Genomic DNA, 17,437 nt, shown 5'->3' with positions numbered 1-17,437 from the left:
CGGCCGCCGGCCGCCGCCGCCGCCCGGCCGGACGCCGGCGGCGGCAGCGGCCACCGGAGGCAGCGAGGCGAGGTCGGGAAGCGGTGGCGCGGAGTCGCCCCTGAGTCGCGAGGGAGAGCCTTTCGAAAAACTTCACTCTCTTCTTTTAACCTCGTTTAAATTGCACACACTGTATCTCCCGGGAAAAAAAATTGCACCCTACCACCGATCTTTTCTTGTCCAGTTACTTATGCTTGTTTTTTAGACGTGTCAAATTTTATAAAACTGGTACTGCTAGATAGAATCAAACTAAAGGAGGGACTCTTAGGGAGGGGGTGCGGGTGGGCATCGCTTTAGGTGATGAAATTACCATTTATCACCTTAAGGTGGCATGAAGTGCGGCCTATTGGTTCATATCTTCTTCCTACGCCTATCGTCTTCCTCCTGACGCCCCGCGCTCGTCGCGAACGCCTGACACCTAGCCCCTCCCCCATCCCATCGGCGCGAGGGGGCTAGGGTCCTGCTGAGCTCCACGCCGAAGCTCTGACATGATCCTAACCCGCCCGCGCCGCTGCCTCTGTCCACCTCCATCTTCACTGTCGACCCCTCCCCCCTCCCGCCCTGATGCCGGCCCAACCGCTGTCTCCCGCCGCCCGGCCGGCGGCGAGCAGCCGCCCTTGGCAGCCCCGAAACCCAAACTCCAAAGACCCCGAACCCAATCCTATGGCGGGCAAGCAGAGCACCAGCTCGAGGAGGAAGAAGGCGTGTGGTTGGACTGCCTTGGGCCCTTCAGAGGCAGTGGGAGGAGGAGAAAATAGCCCAATATTACCTTCAAGCAACAGATCCACAAACTATAGCATTTATGATGTATGGCCTCCCCGTTCAGAGAGACCTTTAAGGCTATCCACACTCGTCATACTCCAAATTCACTCTCTAAACGGAATATTTCATCCTAGTCATCAATATTCTCTTCTCTATATTCAGTTTCTCCGCACCCATTCATTCTCTATATCACTCTTTATACCAACTGCCAGCCACGGGACCCACACGTCAGATTTTTTATCTCTTTCTTTTTACCCTTTCCATTCTCTCTCTCCTCCTCCCATTCTCTCTCTCCTCTCCCCGCCGCATCTGGACCTCGGCGCCCCCGGCGACCTCGTGGCGGAGCAGGGCCCCCGCCCCCGGCGCGTCCGTCCCTCGCCATGGTTCCGTTGCCGGCGAGGCGTGGGCCGGCGCCCACCCCATCCATCCTCCTCGGCGAGGGGCGGGGCGCGAAGCAGGGGTGGTCGGCGGGCCTCGTCGTCGCGGCACGCCCCATGGCCCCTGCCCCTCGGCGGCGCCCGCCCTGCCCCCCGGCGCGCCGTGGACGCCCGCTCGGGGTGGCGCCAGATCTCGGCGCGGCTCACCGGGGAAGCCCGCGTGGGGCGGCGGCCGAGCTTCGCGCGAGGACGGTGCGGCGGTGGACTGCGCGCGGCCCCTCGTGCGCGGCGCTGGCGGAGCGGCCCTAGCCCGTGGGCATGGCGGCGCGGCACAACGGCTCCCCAGTGGAGGAAGCACGCCGGCAGGAGCGGCTCGTGCGGCAGGCACACGGGCCCTCGTCTGCTCCCTCGAAGCTCGGCGGCTGCCGCCATGGCCGCGCTCACCGGCGCCCTGTTGGAAATATGCCCTAGAGGCAATCATATTTCCTTGTATTCATTATTAATAAAGTGTATCTTGAATATTCATGGATAACAACTTGTATTGATTAATGCCCTAGCAGTCCGGATCGCGACGCTTCTTCCCGTACGTGTGGATACCTTGGAGGTGCTGCATCTGCTGCACAAGGACGAGCCGCACGAGAGGAGGTTCTCGCAACTGCATTGCCGGTTTCCATCTGCACTACACCGACGCGCTACAGAAGTTCCACAACCGCGCGTCTAGTGGTAATCCCGTGATCTATAACTGCAGTAATCCTGGTTTATGCGGTAGAAAATTTTTGTTTTTGCTACCCCATATTCCTACACGCCCGCGGCGGCCGGCGAGGGCTCGAGCTCCGGGCGTGCGGCGAGGCGGACCGCGGCGGTGCGCAACGGCTAGGGAGGTCCGGCCACCTCGCCGAGCTCGAGCAACCCCTCCGACGGCAGGGGGAGTAGCGGCTAGGGAGGTCCGGTCGGCGGGTGCGCTCGCCGCCGCCGCCTGCTCTGGCCGGGCGGTCGAGGCGGCGGCGGGCCCTCCCCGGCGCGGATCCGGTCCTCCCTCGAGTGGATCAGACACAGACGGCGGTGGATCGGGCGAGGTCGGAGGCGAATTGGCGGCGGCGGGGCCTCGGCCTCGGGGCCGGCCGCTCTGGAGCAGGCCCGTGCGCGTGCGGGAGCCGGGGCGGAGCGTGACGCCTCCCTTCCTGCTCCGCCCCGTCGCCGCCGCCGTCTTCCCTCTCTCTCCGCGCACATGGCCGAGGAAGACGAGGTGGTTGGAGCGAGCGCCGGGGCCCGCGCCACGTAGCCGATGGCACACGTCCTGCACCGCGCTGAGAATAACGATGAAAAGTTGGCTTTCTACTTTACCGTTCAGTTTACATAGCCCCGCTACGGCACTTTTTTTTCTCCAAAGTTGAACTGTAAAAGGCTAGCGCGTGGGATACAAATCCCAGTGCGGACAGCCTAAGGACATCGACCTGTACCTCTAACATTAGATTCGGCGATGTAATATCGAATTGCTTCCTCCTCTTCTAGTCAGTGCCGCCCTCCCTTCTTCTAAGCTCACTGTCGGCTCAACTCCATCCACATCCGCATCCACCGTTCATGATCCTCAGCCATCCCAACTAGCAGCACCAGCACCGTTAAGCTGGCATGCCATGTTGTCTTCTTCATTTCCGTTAGTCCCAGCTCTAAAAAATCCTGACCTTTTTTTTGAGATTTTTTAAAAAAATCCTGACCTATAACCCCATCGGAGATTTTTTTTAAAAAAAAGAAAAGACGAAACTGGGCTCGGACCAACGTCGAAAGAGGTCTGGCCACACGGTGCAGTGGGCGCGTGGGCCTCATGGACCCAGCATCCTGGCTGATTTCTCGCGGGCTTAAAATGAGCCCAAAACGAAGGTTACGGCCTAGGCTTGGTCCGCCTTGGCGTGGATTCCGCGCTCGCATGGGCCGCCGAACAGATCAGATAAAATTTTCGTTCGGGCCTGAGGCTGACGAAGCATTCTGCCTTTCCGACGATTCCAAACTACTACTCTCCACCAAAAATCGGCAGGTGACGAATCAATAATTATTATCAAGCTGAAAGACGTGCAGATCCTTGATTCCTCGCTGCAGGGACTATTGCAACATTGTTTTTTGAACGTATGTTGCATCGTTTTTTTTCCTGCTGCCTTTTTTGTTGGAAAAAAAAACGGTAACCAGCATGGCTACATGTTGCCATGCTGCTTGCTGCAGAACCAAAGGTCCCCATGGCGGCAGCCGGCAGGGGGAGGCAAACAAGTTTTACTCGAGCCGCAGAATGGCACCTGGATGACGCCACGACGCCACTGGCCACCGATCCGGCGCCGCCAATCCCCTCCCGGATCGCAGAATCACCCATCACCGTCGCTGTCCCCGCGACCGATGATTCCCTGTCGGCTAAGGGACGCCAGCAACGGAGCCGGAGGATCCAGTGGCCGGCTGGGCGGCTCCCGCCGGCCGGCCTCCACAGTGCGGCGCGTGCTGCATGCGCCGGGGGGCTTCGGACTTTGGTGGCAGTGCCCGCGCCGCGCGCGTCACGCGAGGGGGCCGGCCGGGCCGTAGGAGCGAGAGCTCACGCGCAGGCTCAGCTCTCTTTTGTTGCAGGCCGCCAGGCAGGGCCCCCCGAGCGAATCCAGCGGCCGGGGAACAAAATCTCCTTTTGGGCGTGTTCGTGGCGTCCATTCCTTCCCAGGCCGCGACGCGTACGGCGGCGGTCCTCCTTCTGCAGCCAGCAGGTGCAGCAGCGGGCAGCGGCCAGCGGCCAGAGAGAGCGGGGCATGACTCGTGAGATGACGAGAGGGAGGACGACAACGAGCCCATGAACAGTCCCCGCGGGGCCTGTAGCGCGCGCCTCTTTGGGCCCCGGCCCGCCCGATCCGTCTCGTTGCCCCGCACGCGCAGATCTGCGCTGTGCCGCCGCGAGCCCGCCCGCGTACGGCACGCACTGTAGGTAAGCCGTCGTACGCCGATGGCCACTGTTGGTCGATCGTGCTGGTATGAGATGGCACGGGCCTGTGCCACCGGTACAAAATACGAATAGACTGATTTTTTTAGCCGATTTCAAACTAAAAACACAAAATCCTAAGAGGCAGTCTACCCGCAACATGCAATTCCACTCAGGATCACGCGTGTGACCCCCGAGCAGCACCCGTACCCGCGGGCCCGCCCGTGTTGTTACGCTAGTGGGCCTTCCTCGTGGCGGCAGCAGCAGCCAGCCCATGAGACGATGGAAAGGCGTCCCCCGCGAGCCCCTGAAGGGCCCATGAATAGTCCCTGCAGGGAGGGCCTGTAGCGCGCGCCTCTTTGGGCCCCGGCCCGCCCGATCCGTCTCGTTGCCCCGCGCGCGCAGATCTGCGCTGTGCCGCCGCGAGCCCGCGCCGTACGGCACGCCCTGTAGGTAAGCCGCCGTACGCCGACGGCCACTGTTGGTCGATCGCGCTGGTATGAGATGGCACGGGCCTCCGCCATGCCGCCACCGGTGCAAAATACGAATAGACTGATTTTTTTTAGCCGATTTCAAACTAAAAACAAAAAATTCTAAGAGGCAGTCTACCCGCAACATGCAATTCCACTCAGGATCACGCGTGTGACCCCGAGCAGCACCCGTACCCGCGGGCCCGCCCGTGTTGTTACGCTAGTGGGCCTTCCTCGTGGCGGCAGCAGCAGCCAGCCCATGAGACGATGGAAAGGCGTCCCCCGCGAGCCCCTGAAGGGCCCATGAATAGTCCCTGCGGGGAGGGCCTGTAGCGCGCGCCTCTTTGGGCCCCGGCCCGCCCGATCCGTCTCGTTGCCCCGCGCGCGCAGATCTGCGCTGTGCCGCCGCGAGCCCGCGCCGTACGGCACGCCCTGTAGGTACGCCGACGGCCACTGTTGATCGATCGCGCTGGTATGAGATGGCACGGGCCTGCGCCACCGGTGCAAAATACGAATAGATTGATTTTTTTAGCCGATTTCAAACTAAAAACACAAAATTCTAAGAGGCAGTCTACCCGCAACCTGCAATTCCACTCAGGATCACGCGTGTGACCCCCGAGCAGCACCCGTACCCGCGGGCCCGCCCGTGTTGTTACGCTAGTGGGCCTTCCTCGTGTCGGCAGCAGCAGCCAGCCCATGAGACGATGGAAAGGCGTCCCCCGCGAGCCCCTGAAGGGCCCATGAATAGTCCCTGCGGGGAGGGCCTGTAGCGCGCGCCTCTTTGGGCCCCGGCCCGCCCGATCCGTCTCGTTGCCCCGCGCGCGCAGATCTGCGCTGTGCCGCCGCGAGCCCGCGCCGTACGGCACGCCCTGTAGGTAAGCCGCCGTACGCCGACGGCCACTGTTGGTCGATCGCGCTGGTATGAGATGGCACGGGCCTCCGCCATGCCGCCACCGGTGCAAACTTATCCCCGGCCCACCGGCCCTGTACCCGTGCCCCGGGGACCATGCAGGCAGGCAGATGCAGGATCCATGTACGGGCAAATGGTGGATTGGTGGTGACTGCTAGTAGCTAGGGAATGAAGCATCATATTCGCGTGGGTATACTGTGGATTTTTTAATATAAAATATCAGGGGGCCAGACCTCGCTGATAAAGAAAATTGCTTAAATGCCTTGCAAACTTTTAGTTATTCCGTGTGTACTATAAAAAATTTAGCCTCGTTACCATCGGATTTTAAATTTTCATTCAATACGTATCATTCCGTTAAAATCCACACGTTACTATCTCCATCTTGCCAGTAAAAACCTCGGCACCGTCAGCGTCACGGCGTGTCGCTATCTCCATCTTCCCGGGTCTGCCTGCGGCCAAGTCGCCAAGACCACTCGTATCCCACGTCGTCATGCTCGGGCTGATCACTATACATGCTCGCGCGGCAAAAGGGCAAGCGCTGCCGGACCAAGAACGTAAAAGAGGCGGCAGGTAGTGTTCCTGGCTAGACAAGTGCAAGTAGGCGGCAACGCTCTCACTCCTACAACAAATGGAGCTACCAGACCATTCGATTGATCTTACGCTCTCTCCTTGACCAATTGACTTAATTTGCTCGTCGCAGACTGTTCTTGATGGGCTTGAAGAAGTATGGCAGAGTGGATTGGAGGAACATCTCGTGCAAATTCGTGATGGCAATCGAACTGACGCGCGGGGTCCACTGCAGTATTCATCACTGTTAACGGTGGGTTTTAACAGAATCGCATTATTCAAAGAATGCAAATTTTAATTTGTTGGCAATGAAGGGGTAACTAAGTTTTCGATAGTACGTAAAGTATATTTATTTTCTCTTAATTTTACCGTGGGGTAAACGTAACGCTGATGAGACGGGACACCTTCGTTCGGCGCGCTCGTGACGGCCGCCGGCGGACACGCGGCGACGGGGATCACCGGCCCCGCGCGCGCCCCCGCGGCCGGCAGCGGCCCGCGTGCGCGCCAGCGCCGGCGTGGGCTATAGCCCCCCGGCCGCCCCCACCACCAACGTGCGCCATCAGCGCGGCCCGGCCGGCGGCTCGCATCGGACACGACAGCGAGAAGGCGACGCGCGCGCGCGGTCACACTCGATCGTGCGCGTACGGGTCAGCTCTGGCCGTGAATCTGTGCAGCAGGAGGATAACGTCAGGGAACGCGACGCATGCCTGGCGCGGCACGGGCAGCAGGGGCCGCCGGCGGCCAGCCGGTGGTCGTGGAGCTAGGGCGCGCGGCGTCGTGCGCGTGCAAGCGAGGGGAAGAGAAGCATCGGCGGATGGGGGGGCCGCCGCCCGCCGGCCGGGACGGCGGGGCTAGCTCTGCCCGCGCTGCGGTCCGGCGTGGTACTCGCCGTCCGGCGCGGCCGTGGCGCTGCCGGCCCGGCCTCCTCCTCTCGCCCGCCCGCCGTCCTCGATGGCCTGCCGCGCGGCGCACGGGCATCGATCGCTTTATACGAAGGGTGGGGATGAGCTCCTACGCGACTGACGCATGCGGTCCTGCGTGCAGGAGTTCCGCTGGAGGTTCTCCGATCCGCGCGCCGCGGGGGTAGCCTGTGGATCTTCGATTCTCAGCTGAATTTGTTTTCGTTTCGGCCTCCGGATTTGCATTGGGACAGACAGACATCCAATTTCGAGAAAAAAAACACACACATCCTAATTCGACACTTCAAATCTACATGGATAATATATTCGTATTCCACTAAATTTCAGTCACTTGATATCTCTTTTGCAGGAATCTGGACTCGCGTCTCTCTTCTCTTCTTAAACGATGAAGCAGAGAGCTCCTGCAATATTATTTTTAGAAAAAAAAGGGGGATGGTGATGATCCCGGACTTTTATTGCATTAACATTTCTGTCAACCACTGCCATGCATGTTCATTGTGGGTGGGCCGGGTTCTGCATGCAGTCTACGTACGTACTGCCTGTTCATGGATCACATGCTTACGCATGAAAGGCCAATCCAGCTCTCTGGATCAGTTATGTGGCAACAGTAGTCGGAACGAACAAAATACAACCATAGGCAGCGCCTATTGGTTACTGCAAGCTAAGCTGTTCCTTCCTGGCTTCCTCTCGACTTCCAAACGCCTCCCCACGCATGGGGTTCCAATTATACAAGATTAATTCCCTCATCGATATTCCCTTCGTCCAACCCACTCCTAAAAGATGATTAGATGAGCTAGCGTGAATCTGCAATGGTGATCGATCTTGACATCGTCGACAAGCTGTAAAAACATTGTTTGTCCACACTCCGCATGTCCAAGGGACTAGCTCAGAGCGCGAAACATCCTCCTTTAATTTTGATAATATCATATGCAGTGGCGGATGCATAATAGGATTTGCGGGTGGGAGTATCTTTTTTTTCTTCCACTATCTCTCTATTTTTCTTTTTTTCCTCCACCTCTTCTTCTCCCTCACTCTCCCAATAGTTCTTTTTCTATGCTCCCATATTTCTATTGATGCACCACCTGCAGGGGCTGGTCGTATACATCGTGCCTCCACCGACCACCGGATGTCCCTCACTGCCCAGCTACAGTGGTTCACTCGCCGTCTTCGCTCCCCTACCATCTCTCCCACCAACACCTACGGCCGGTGCACCTCCTTGAAGCTTCCTATAGACTTGCAATCGACAAGTAACCTCAAATCCCCAAACCCCTCCATTCTTAATCTCCAAAAAAATTGACTCGTAAATCCCTAACCCCAATCTCAATCTTCCGGCGGTCCAGATCTTACCTTCACTGCCTCGCACTAATAACCTGCTGGAGCTAGATGCCTGCCTCCATCGCCCACCGGATGCCCCTCACCGCTGTCCGGCAAGGGAGCCCCACCACCGCCAGCCGGAGCACCGCCTCGAAGCTAAGCTTCTTGTAGACCCGCGAGAAAAGTAAACTCAAATCTCCAAACATACCCGTTATTCTAAAAAAAATTCCCCAAATTAACTCCTAAAACCCTAACCCCAATCTCTATCCCCGTTTCTAGTACAGATTCTCAAGGACTGATGGATAAGAGAGATTTCAACCGGATGATGAGTGGTAAATCTGATCAAGTAATAATATACTCCCTCCATATTTGAAAAAAAATATCATTTTGGATGGCAATAATGTCTCTAAAGCTTAACTTTGACTTCTTATTCTTATAAAAATATTCATCGCAAAATTATATATTTATACTTTTATGAAAGTATTTTTCTCTATTCGTATGGTTTTTGTATTTTAAAACTCAACAATTTGAAAGTTATTCATGATTTAAATTTCTAATATTTGATCCAAACCTTATCCAAAACGACATTCTTTTCGAGTACGGAGGGAGTAGCTCCTAGTAGGCTGATCAGACAAAGAAATATACAGAGCGGTTAGTTTGCCTTCGTCCACGTGTGCATAGCTTGCATGTCTTCGGATTCAGCATGGTTTGCTCCAATGCAAGCATGTCTGTCTAGCTTAGCAAGACCTGCCGATTGGCACAGGTACACCAGCATCAAGTCCTAGTTTATTGCCGCTCCTTGGGTGCTTCTTTTTCTTCTTAAGATGCTGCTCGTGCTCAGCACCGATATGCATTCCCTTTTTCTCCCTTGGTGCTGCTGTGGTGGTCCGCATCGCCTGGACGTGGTTGTTTTATGCCGTCGATCTGTTTACGCATGTATCTTTTTTTCCCGTCAGGCCAATGCAGGCATGCCAGTGTATTAAACTAATGGTGTTCTCAAATGAAACCATGCAATGCTGTCACCATTGGTCGCAGAAGATCATGTCTGTAGATTGCAGTATATTCTTTTAGTTAGCTGGAGTTCGACGATTCGTCGCTCCAAAAAGATGCCACTTCTGCTTGCTCCTCGGTACTAGGGTTCGTCGGGCTTTTGGACGAGAACATTTTTTCGTTGCTCTCTTGTACTTAAAAAACTATTTCTCCTCTTCAATTGGAAGGCATTCATTCAAAATTTTTTTTTTTGCTCTCAAGTACTCATATGTCATATGTTTTCCTCTACAGCTGAATGATGCCCAGTGCTCATCATGCTGAAAATGGCATTGCGCCGCCCTGTGAAAATCCGAAGAGATCTTTAAAGAGGAGAGGGCGAGATCTGGATGTTCCGGGTGTATGCGCGCGCCTGTCCGGACCTTTTTTCTGCTCTCTACCAGTAGACTTGTTTAGATGCATAAAATTTTGAGTGTAAAACATTGTAGCACTTTCGTTTATATTTGATAATTATTGTCCCGCTATGGATTAACTAGTCTCAAAGGATTCGTCTTGCAAATTATAGACAAAATATGTAATTAGTTATTTTATTTAGTTATATCTAATATTTCATACATGTATTGAAAAATTCGATATGATGGGAAATTTTATAAAATTTTGGAGTTTTGAAGGGAAAAACAATCTACCGCCTTATTCCGAGCTTCTGTACCGTGAGGTTTCACCGCAGATTCCAACGGGCAAATGGAAGTAGCAGCAGTACACGGTGTACTGCCACTGCCAGTGAGAAGTGACTACTCCTAGGGACCACTGAGAGCATGGAAAGGTTCCAAGAAGGCCATGCCAATCAGCTGGTGTTTTGAGGCAACGGCCGGGATCGCTCCAATTGGCCTTGTTTGGTTTTGCGGGTCGCTACTTTTACCACTAATTAGAAGTATTAAATAAAAATAATTTATAAAATTATTTTTGGAATACTATATTAATTCGGGAGACGAATTGAATGAGACATTTGACTGCATGATTAGAGAATAGTTACTGTAACACCACGGTAGTCAATTATGAATTAATTTGACTCATTTGATTCCTCGCACAAAGTTACACTCATTTATAAAACAAATTTACAAATAAATCTTATTTAGTACTCTATGCATGCAAGATTCTTTTCTAAAACTAGAATTCTATAAGGAACCAAACTAGAATTCCGCCGAGTCACCATGGATTCCACCAGATAGGCGGTTTAAAGAGGAAAATATACTGTCGGATCTTAAACTTGACTTTAAGGTGTCGTTCATATCCTTCAATTTTTAAAATGCACATTCAAATTATTAAACTTGCTAATTGTATCATGTGAGGACCAAATTATAGTTACTTAAGCTAAACTTAAAAATTGTATGATTTGTTCAAATATCAAATTATATATAAAATATGTAAACAAATAATAGCAAATTTACATGTACAAATATCTTGAAGTATAAAATATCTGTGTAAAAAATTGTATGAAAATAAAGCTCATGAAAAAAATTCTAAAAAATCATAAATTTAGGAGGAAATATTTTAGGACATAAAGTATTGAAATATTATTTCAGAAAAAAATCGAAAATATAAGAATTGAGAGCGAAAATTCAAAAAAAATTGTCCCACAAGTAAGCTTCACGTTAGCAAAAATATTTTCGTTTTATAACTTAAAATGGTGATTAGAACTTTTACGTGACACAATTAACAAGTTTGAGAATCTGAATGTGCATTTTGAAAATTGGGGACCTAGATAATACTACAAGTCAAGCTAAATTCGAGAACTGGTGGTGCATTTTACTTTGAGATTAAAATATGGTAGGAGATCTTGTCAAGCGCTAACCCAGAAATGCAAGCAGAAACACGAAGTACCATGGGTTAAAACAAAACTCCGTGCGTTTTGATGGATTAAGGGGGACTAGAGTACAAGGTAGATGTAGATCGATATGCAAACCATTGAGCACAGAGGCACACGTACTCACGGTTACGAGCCCGTCTGGCATGGCTGCGACTTCTTCAGAAAGGCTCCGGCCGCGGTTTCTCGTGTGGCGCTGAAACTGTTTTAAGAAACATTTAGGAAAACAATTTATATTTTTTTTATGAATAGACAAATGAGGCGAAGCCTTTTTATACGGATTCGCCAAAAGCGATTAGAGAAGCTGGTTGAGAAGTTTATGTCCACATTTGCGAGGACTCTGGCTCCCTGCAAAAAGGGCGGAGCTGGTTTTTATGGCTCCGACTCTCCATCTTCTTGCAGAAAAAGCCGGTTTCACGGCTCTCACAATCCATAGGACAGAGCCGCTCCACCTTCAGAGTGTTTAATAGAGCTCCAAGAGCCGCCGAGGGAACCGGAGGTGGAGCCTACCAAAGAGGCCCTATACGGACCTAAATACCTCCCCGGAAGTGGTGAAAAGTCGTTTGGCTTCCAAATTTTTTCCAATAGTACTCGTTACATCGAATATTCGGACACATGCATGGAGCATTAAATGTAGTTGAAAAAAATAATCAATTACACAGTCTAACTGATTACCACGAGATGAATTTTTTAAGTCTAATTAATTCATGGTTGGACATTATTTGTCAAGTAACAAAGAAATATACTACAGTACCAAAACTCAAATTTTTTACCAACTAAATACACTCGGTAGTAAAAGGAGTACTATCTAGTTCAAAAATAATAAAAAAGCACCATGGTGAACGTGGCCTCTTACCACAAAAAGGCAAATGAAAAACCCACTGGCGGAACTTTGTAAGGGCAAAAGGGGGGCCATGACCTCCCCTAACTTTGTAAATTCTACACCAGATGAACAGTGATTTTGACACTGTTCATTACTGTAACGAAAGAGTGATCCCTCCGATTTTTCTGAAATTAGAGATCAAGCTCCGCCGCTGGGAAAGCGGATCCGGCCCACGCGCTACAGTACTCCCGGCCTACTTTTACCCCTGCGGGTGCGGGGGGCATGGTGAAACTCCCGCCACCGCCGCCTCGCCCGGCTCCGGCCGGCCGCTCGCTCGCCGCTGTCAGCTGAAGAGAGCAGCCCAGCCATCATGAATGCTGCCGCCAAAACAGGCCGCGACCCAGCGCGTCAGTGGGCGCGGCACGAGGCATGAGCAGTGCCATGACAAGCCCCTTGGATTTGATACCGGATGCCCCTCCTCCCTGTGTCTGTGGCAGAGAAGATGAGGCTGGCTGGAGGGCCCCAGCCCCCAGAGGGGAACATCTACTGTGTCCGCAGCAGCGGCGGCCTGCTGGGCTGGGCTGGGCTGGCCTGGCCCGTCGCTGCTGCCAACACACGCAGAGCAGCCGTGCTGTTCATTCATGGCCTGCTACGTTGCCTCTCTCTATCCTCTCTCACAGTGACGCAGCGTCACTGAACGGAGAGAGAGGAAAAACAGCTGGGGGCAGGGCTGTGGCGGCACTGTGCCGCGGTGTAGGGCGCCAAAGATGGCACGGCCGGGCACGGCCTCTCTCTCTCTCTGGCCGGGCACAGCCTCTCTCTCTCGCTCGCTCTCTCTCTCTCTCGATACGCGCTCTCCCCCGTGCGCCAGCCGGCCAGGATCCGGCCTACAAAAACCCCGGCAGCAGGCGCGTCGGCACGGCCGCCATACCAAGCACAGCAATAGCAAGAGCGCAGCCACACCTGCCGCGCAAACGAGAGGAAAGGTGGCTGCCGCAGTGGCGCGGGTAGCTAGGCCGGCTCGTGTGCGTGCGTGAGAGACCGTGCGCGGAGGGAGCGGACAGCAGAGAGAGAGACCTCAGCCCTCACTCGCAGTCACACACACACGGTCTCACGCGCACAGTGGAGGGAGGGGGAGAGCACAACAGGGGAGTTATTTTAAGGGCAAGGCGCCCGCTCTCGTCCCTCTCCTTCACCTCCCTCCTCTCTTTCCTCCCTCTTGGAGGAGAGGAGAGAAGAGGGGGCCCCAAGAACCGGACCCCAAGAACCCCACCAACACCGCCGCGCCGTTGCGGCCGCGGTCTCGTCATCGCCGCCGCCGCGCGCGCGCGCGTGCTTCGTTCGTTTCGCTCCGCGGGAGGCCGGGGGCAGCAATGGAGGCGGCCAGTGCCGGCGGCGGAAGCGGCGGGGGCGGGGACGACCACCTGCACGGGCTCAAGTTCGGCAAGAAGATCTACTTCGAGGACGCCGGCGCCAGCGGCAGCGGCAGCGGCAGCGGCAGCAGCGGCGGCAGCGAGCCTCCGCCACCGCCGTCCGCCTCGCCGCCCAGGGCGCCCGCCGGCAGGAGGGGGAGGGCCGCGGCCGGCGGGGCGGCCGGCCCGTCGGCGCCCCCCCGGTGCCAGGTGGAGGGGTGTAACGTGGATCTGACCGGCGCCAAGACCTACCACTGCCGCCACAAGGTGTGCGCCATGCACTCCAAGGCTCCCCTTGTCGTCGTCAACGGCATCGAACAGCGCTTCTGCCAGCAGTGCAGCAGGTTACCCGCCATTGCTCTCTCCTCTTTCTCTCTTCTGCTGCTGCAGCAGCTGCAGCATTTTTTTAGATTTATTTTAAGCTGGCATTTTCGTGCATTTGCTCTGCTCCCTGTGCTTTTTTTAAATTATTTTCGTTCTTTAGGGTTTATACGACGACTACATGAAATAAAAAAAAACAAATTCAAGGTTTATGGGCACATTACATTAGATGCGCTATCTAGTAATATTTTAGCATAGGTTTGTTTTTTTTCAAAGGACTTTTAGCACAGGTTGATGATGAAGCTTCCGTGACTATAACAACTGCTTTGTGATATCTGCTGTTTTGGAAACAAAAACTCTGTTCTACTGGCTGCGGCTGGTGGCTGGTGCTGGTTTGTTATGAGAGAAAATTACTGGTGGCTGGTGCTGGTTTGGTGTGAGAGAAAAATACAGTTGGTTGGCTGGAACAGCAGCCAGCATAACATAGTGAAAAGAGTACAAGAACTTGCTTTGCCACTGTATTATACTTTTATGTTTCATTTGAATGGTGCTCATGAGAACTTTAAAGTTGGTAGGTTGATGGATGCTCCTATATATGATAGAGTGATGTGACTCAGCCTGCCTGCCTGTCAGTTTGCTTTGCATTAGATTCCTGAGTTAACTTAGTATCTCAATGATGCCAGTCAGTAAATTAGTCATTAGTATATGAAGTTTGCATTCGGCATGATCAGTATTGTCAGTGGTCCCCTAAGGAAGAACTGGGAGAAAGATCAAAGAACTAGCATTTGCCACTGTATTCTAAGTGTTACAACTTGTAAAGTGATAGTATTAAATGTTTAGTGCCTCAAACAAGTTTTAAAATATCATATCTTCTGTTGCTTGACCAGTTTAGTTTATTCACCAGTTCAGAGAGCTTTCTAGTCCTTTCAGGTATATAGCTGTTGTTAGTTTAATTTCATACGTAGATAATCTCTGGAACAACATGTTTCATAATTATTGTTCGAAAACAAAGCATGTTTCATAATTAGTATACACAGCATACCAATTTTTGTTTTCACTGCCGATACTTTGAGACTACACAGAAAATTCCAGCTGTTTGACACCTTAATGGTTGGAACTACACGAAAGAGGGGATAAAAGAACAAGTGGAGTTAACCTAAACAGTAGATAACTAATCTCCCTGTCTTATATTCGATAAACATCTCATTTTAAAGCAAAGTTTCTGGTCCTTGTCCACCAGATTATACTTGATACTTAAGGTTATGTTGATGACTGCTTTTGCCATTTTGTTTGCCACGCAAATTACTAGCAGTAGAGGGAAACTGAAAAAGACAAGAGACTACATTTTTTTTAGAACAAAATTAAGGAGGTTGGGCATTAATTATAACCGAGCGATCAGTATTGTTATAACCGAGTGACAACAACCTTGTGCTCTAGTACTAGGCTGCATGCAAGCCTGTCTTAGCTTGCATCACAATCAAAAGAAAGTATGACCCAATTCTCTATTTGAGCTGTGCTAAACTGCTAATCCATAATGCCACATAGCCAAGTATAGCAATAACTACTGTCCTAATGCGTCATTAGAAAAGCTAAGTTGGACCACAAGCTTTCTTGTGAAGGACACCTGCCTCCACACCAGAAGGACAATTCATTTGTGGATGTGTATTGTTGCGACCCAACATCTCACATCTCTATGAATGATTGCAGTCTTGTTTAACGTACACATGGTTCCTTTCTCCTTTTCCTTTATTACTTGGATGCGTCAATGCAATTATGAAAGCCATAATGATATAGTTTGGTCTTTAATGGATGTGCAGAACACTAGCCTAGGAAGAAGAGGAATATTACTCTAATGTACTAGCATTGCCACTGGCTTTGACCTGTACTGTGGTTTTCCATATCTATGTCATGCTAATGCCATGCATGTTAGTAGTAGGATAAGTTAACATTGTAATTTAATTCTTGAACTTGTTATATCCTGTTATTAAGCTGCACTTAAACTTCATTGTTATTATGATGTCTGCTTTATCTGTATATTTTTTACTTTCTGCTCAGTTTACATTCTATATAAAAAAATACTCCCTCTGTTCTCAAATATATGACGCCTGGCCACCTAGGACAAGCAAATTAGTTCATTTTTTGAACTAAATAATTTGTCCTAAATTTTGTCGGAGGTACAAGGAGTAGTATCTATTTGCACTTAGACTTTGAGATCTGGATATTGCAACTTGTATGCTCCCTGTTCCTCACCCTTTAAATTTATATAAAAAAAAGAAGCTTGAATCATCATTTCTCTATTCACATAAACTGCAGGTTCCACCAGTTGCATGAATTTGACCAACAAAAACGCAGCTGCCGTAGACGCCTTACAGGCCACAATGAACGCCGGAGGAGGCCGCCTGCTGGACCTTTTGCATCACGCTATGGTCGCTTTGCTGCATCCTTGGGCGGTAACAAAGCCTCCTATTTTTTTCTACCTTGTGATGTGCGTGCCACTTTTTTTTTTAGCATTTGCTAATGTTCGTGTGCTTAATCCAGGAGAGCCTGGCAGGTTCAGAAGCTTTCTGTTGGATTTCACATACCCAAGGGTTCCAAGCAGCATGAGGGATGGGTGGCAGGCGGTTCGTCCTGGGGAAAGGGTGCCTGATAGTATCCAGTGGCAAGCAAGCTTAGATCCTCATCATCACAGTGCAATCGCAGGATATGGTGCCCACTCATATGGCAGCCAGGGTAGCGCCTCATCAGGGCCACCGGTGTTCCCCGGGCCGGAGCTCCCTCCGGGTGGATGTCTTGCAGGAGTCCCTGTTGACTCTAGCTGTGCTCTCTCTCTTCTGTCAACTCAGCCATGGGATACTACCCAAAGCGCTGGCCACAGCCGTGCTGCGTCAATGCCTGCAACAGCGGGCTTTGATGGCAACCCTGTGGCACCCTCCCTCATGGCGAGTAGCTACATTGCGTTGAGCCCCTGGACTGGCTCTCAGGGCCACTCAGGCGGGCGCAACGTGACACCTCAGTTGCCACCTGAAGTCCCCCTCGATGAGGTGCATTCTGGCTATAGCAGCCATCATGGCCAGTTCTCAGGTGAGCTCGAGCTTGCCCTGCAGGGAAACAGGCCTGCGCCAGCGCCGCGCATCGATCAGGGCTCCACAAGCACATTCGACCAGGCCAGCAACACATCGGACTGGTCACTCTAGGAGGCCAAATAAACCACCACCGAGATCATAGTCGCTCGGAGAGATGGAACTGATGAAAGCCTGATGCTGCATGCGGTTTGCTAGCGTCAAACTTCCAGTATGATATGTAAGAAACCCCTGCAATGTCAGGCGACTAATTTCTTTTGTGGTTGTCCATGAACTCATCTGTTGTGTCATGTAGACCTCCATGATTTGAAGTTATCAGTATGCTTATCGATGACTCGTTGTTTAAATCTCATGCTCATCCTGAAGTTTGTTCAGTTTTTGGATAATCACTGGAAACATGCATACCATCTGCCGGCTGCTGATATATACCATTTTTAGCTGATAATATACTTGTTTAATGAGAGTATAGTCCAGCTCAATTCTGAATTCTGCCATATGGTCCATCCATGCTGCTGGTACTGTGATCTTTACATCTGAAGCAGATGCACCTTTCAGGAGAATGACCTGGAGAAAAACAGCCATGGCACCATGCATCATCTCTCATCTCTGCTGGATATTGTACTTAGACTGCTATACTTGCATGCCTC

General features: G+C 51.9%; 1 protein-coding gene across 1 annotated transcript; it reads left to right on the top strand.

The window, feature by feature from the left end:
• The first annotated feature begins 12,880 nt into the window (after positions 1-12,880).
• LOC120712800 (squamosa promoter-binding-like protein 14) lies at positions 12,881-17,164 on the top strand. The gene is made up of 3 exons (XM_039998682.1): positions 12,881-13,733; positions 16,024-16,160; positions 16,249-17,164. Exons 1-3 carry the CDS (start codon positions 13,351-13,353, stop codon positions 16,902-16,904), a joined length of 1,176 nt encoding a protein of 391 aa, XP_039854616.1. The 5' UTR covers positions 12,881-13,350; the 3' UTR covers positions 16,905-17,164.
• The last annotated feature ends 273 nt before the right edge of the window (positions 17,165-17,437 follow it).

Source organism: Panicum virgatum, chromosome 6K (genome assembly GCF_016808335.1).
Source record: "Panicum virgatum strain AP13 chromosome 6K, P.virgatum_v5, whole genome shotgun sequence".
Classification (NCBI taxonomy): Eukaryota; Viridiplantae; Streptophyta; class Magnoliopsida; order Poales; family Poaceae; genus Panicum; species Panicum virgatum.
The sequence above is the reverse complement of the archived record's forward strand: the minus strand, read 5'-3'. Positions and strand labels throughout refer to the sequence as shown.

Coding starts and splice junctions, on each gene's coding strand:
- LOC120712800 (XM_039998682.1), top strand. CDS start 13,351: ATGGAGGCGGCCAGTGCCGGCGGCGGAAGCGGCGGGGGCGGGGACGAC. Junction 13,734..16,023: donor TTCTGCCAGCAGTGCAGCAG/GTTACCCGCCAT, acceptor CATAAACTGCAG/GTTCCACCAGTTGCATGAAT. Junction 16,161..16,248: donor CTTTGCTGCATCCTTGGGCG/GTAACAAAGCCT, acceptor TGCTTAATCCAG/GAGAGCCTGGCAGGTTCAGA.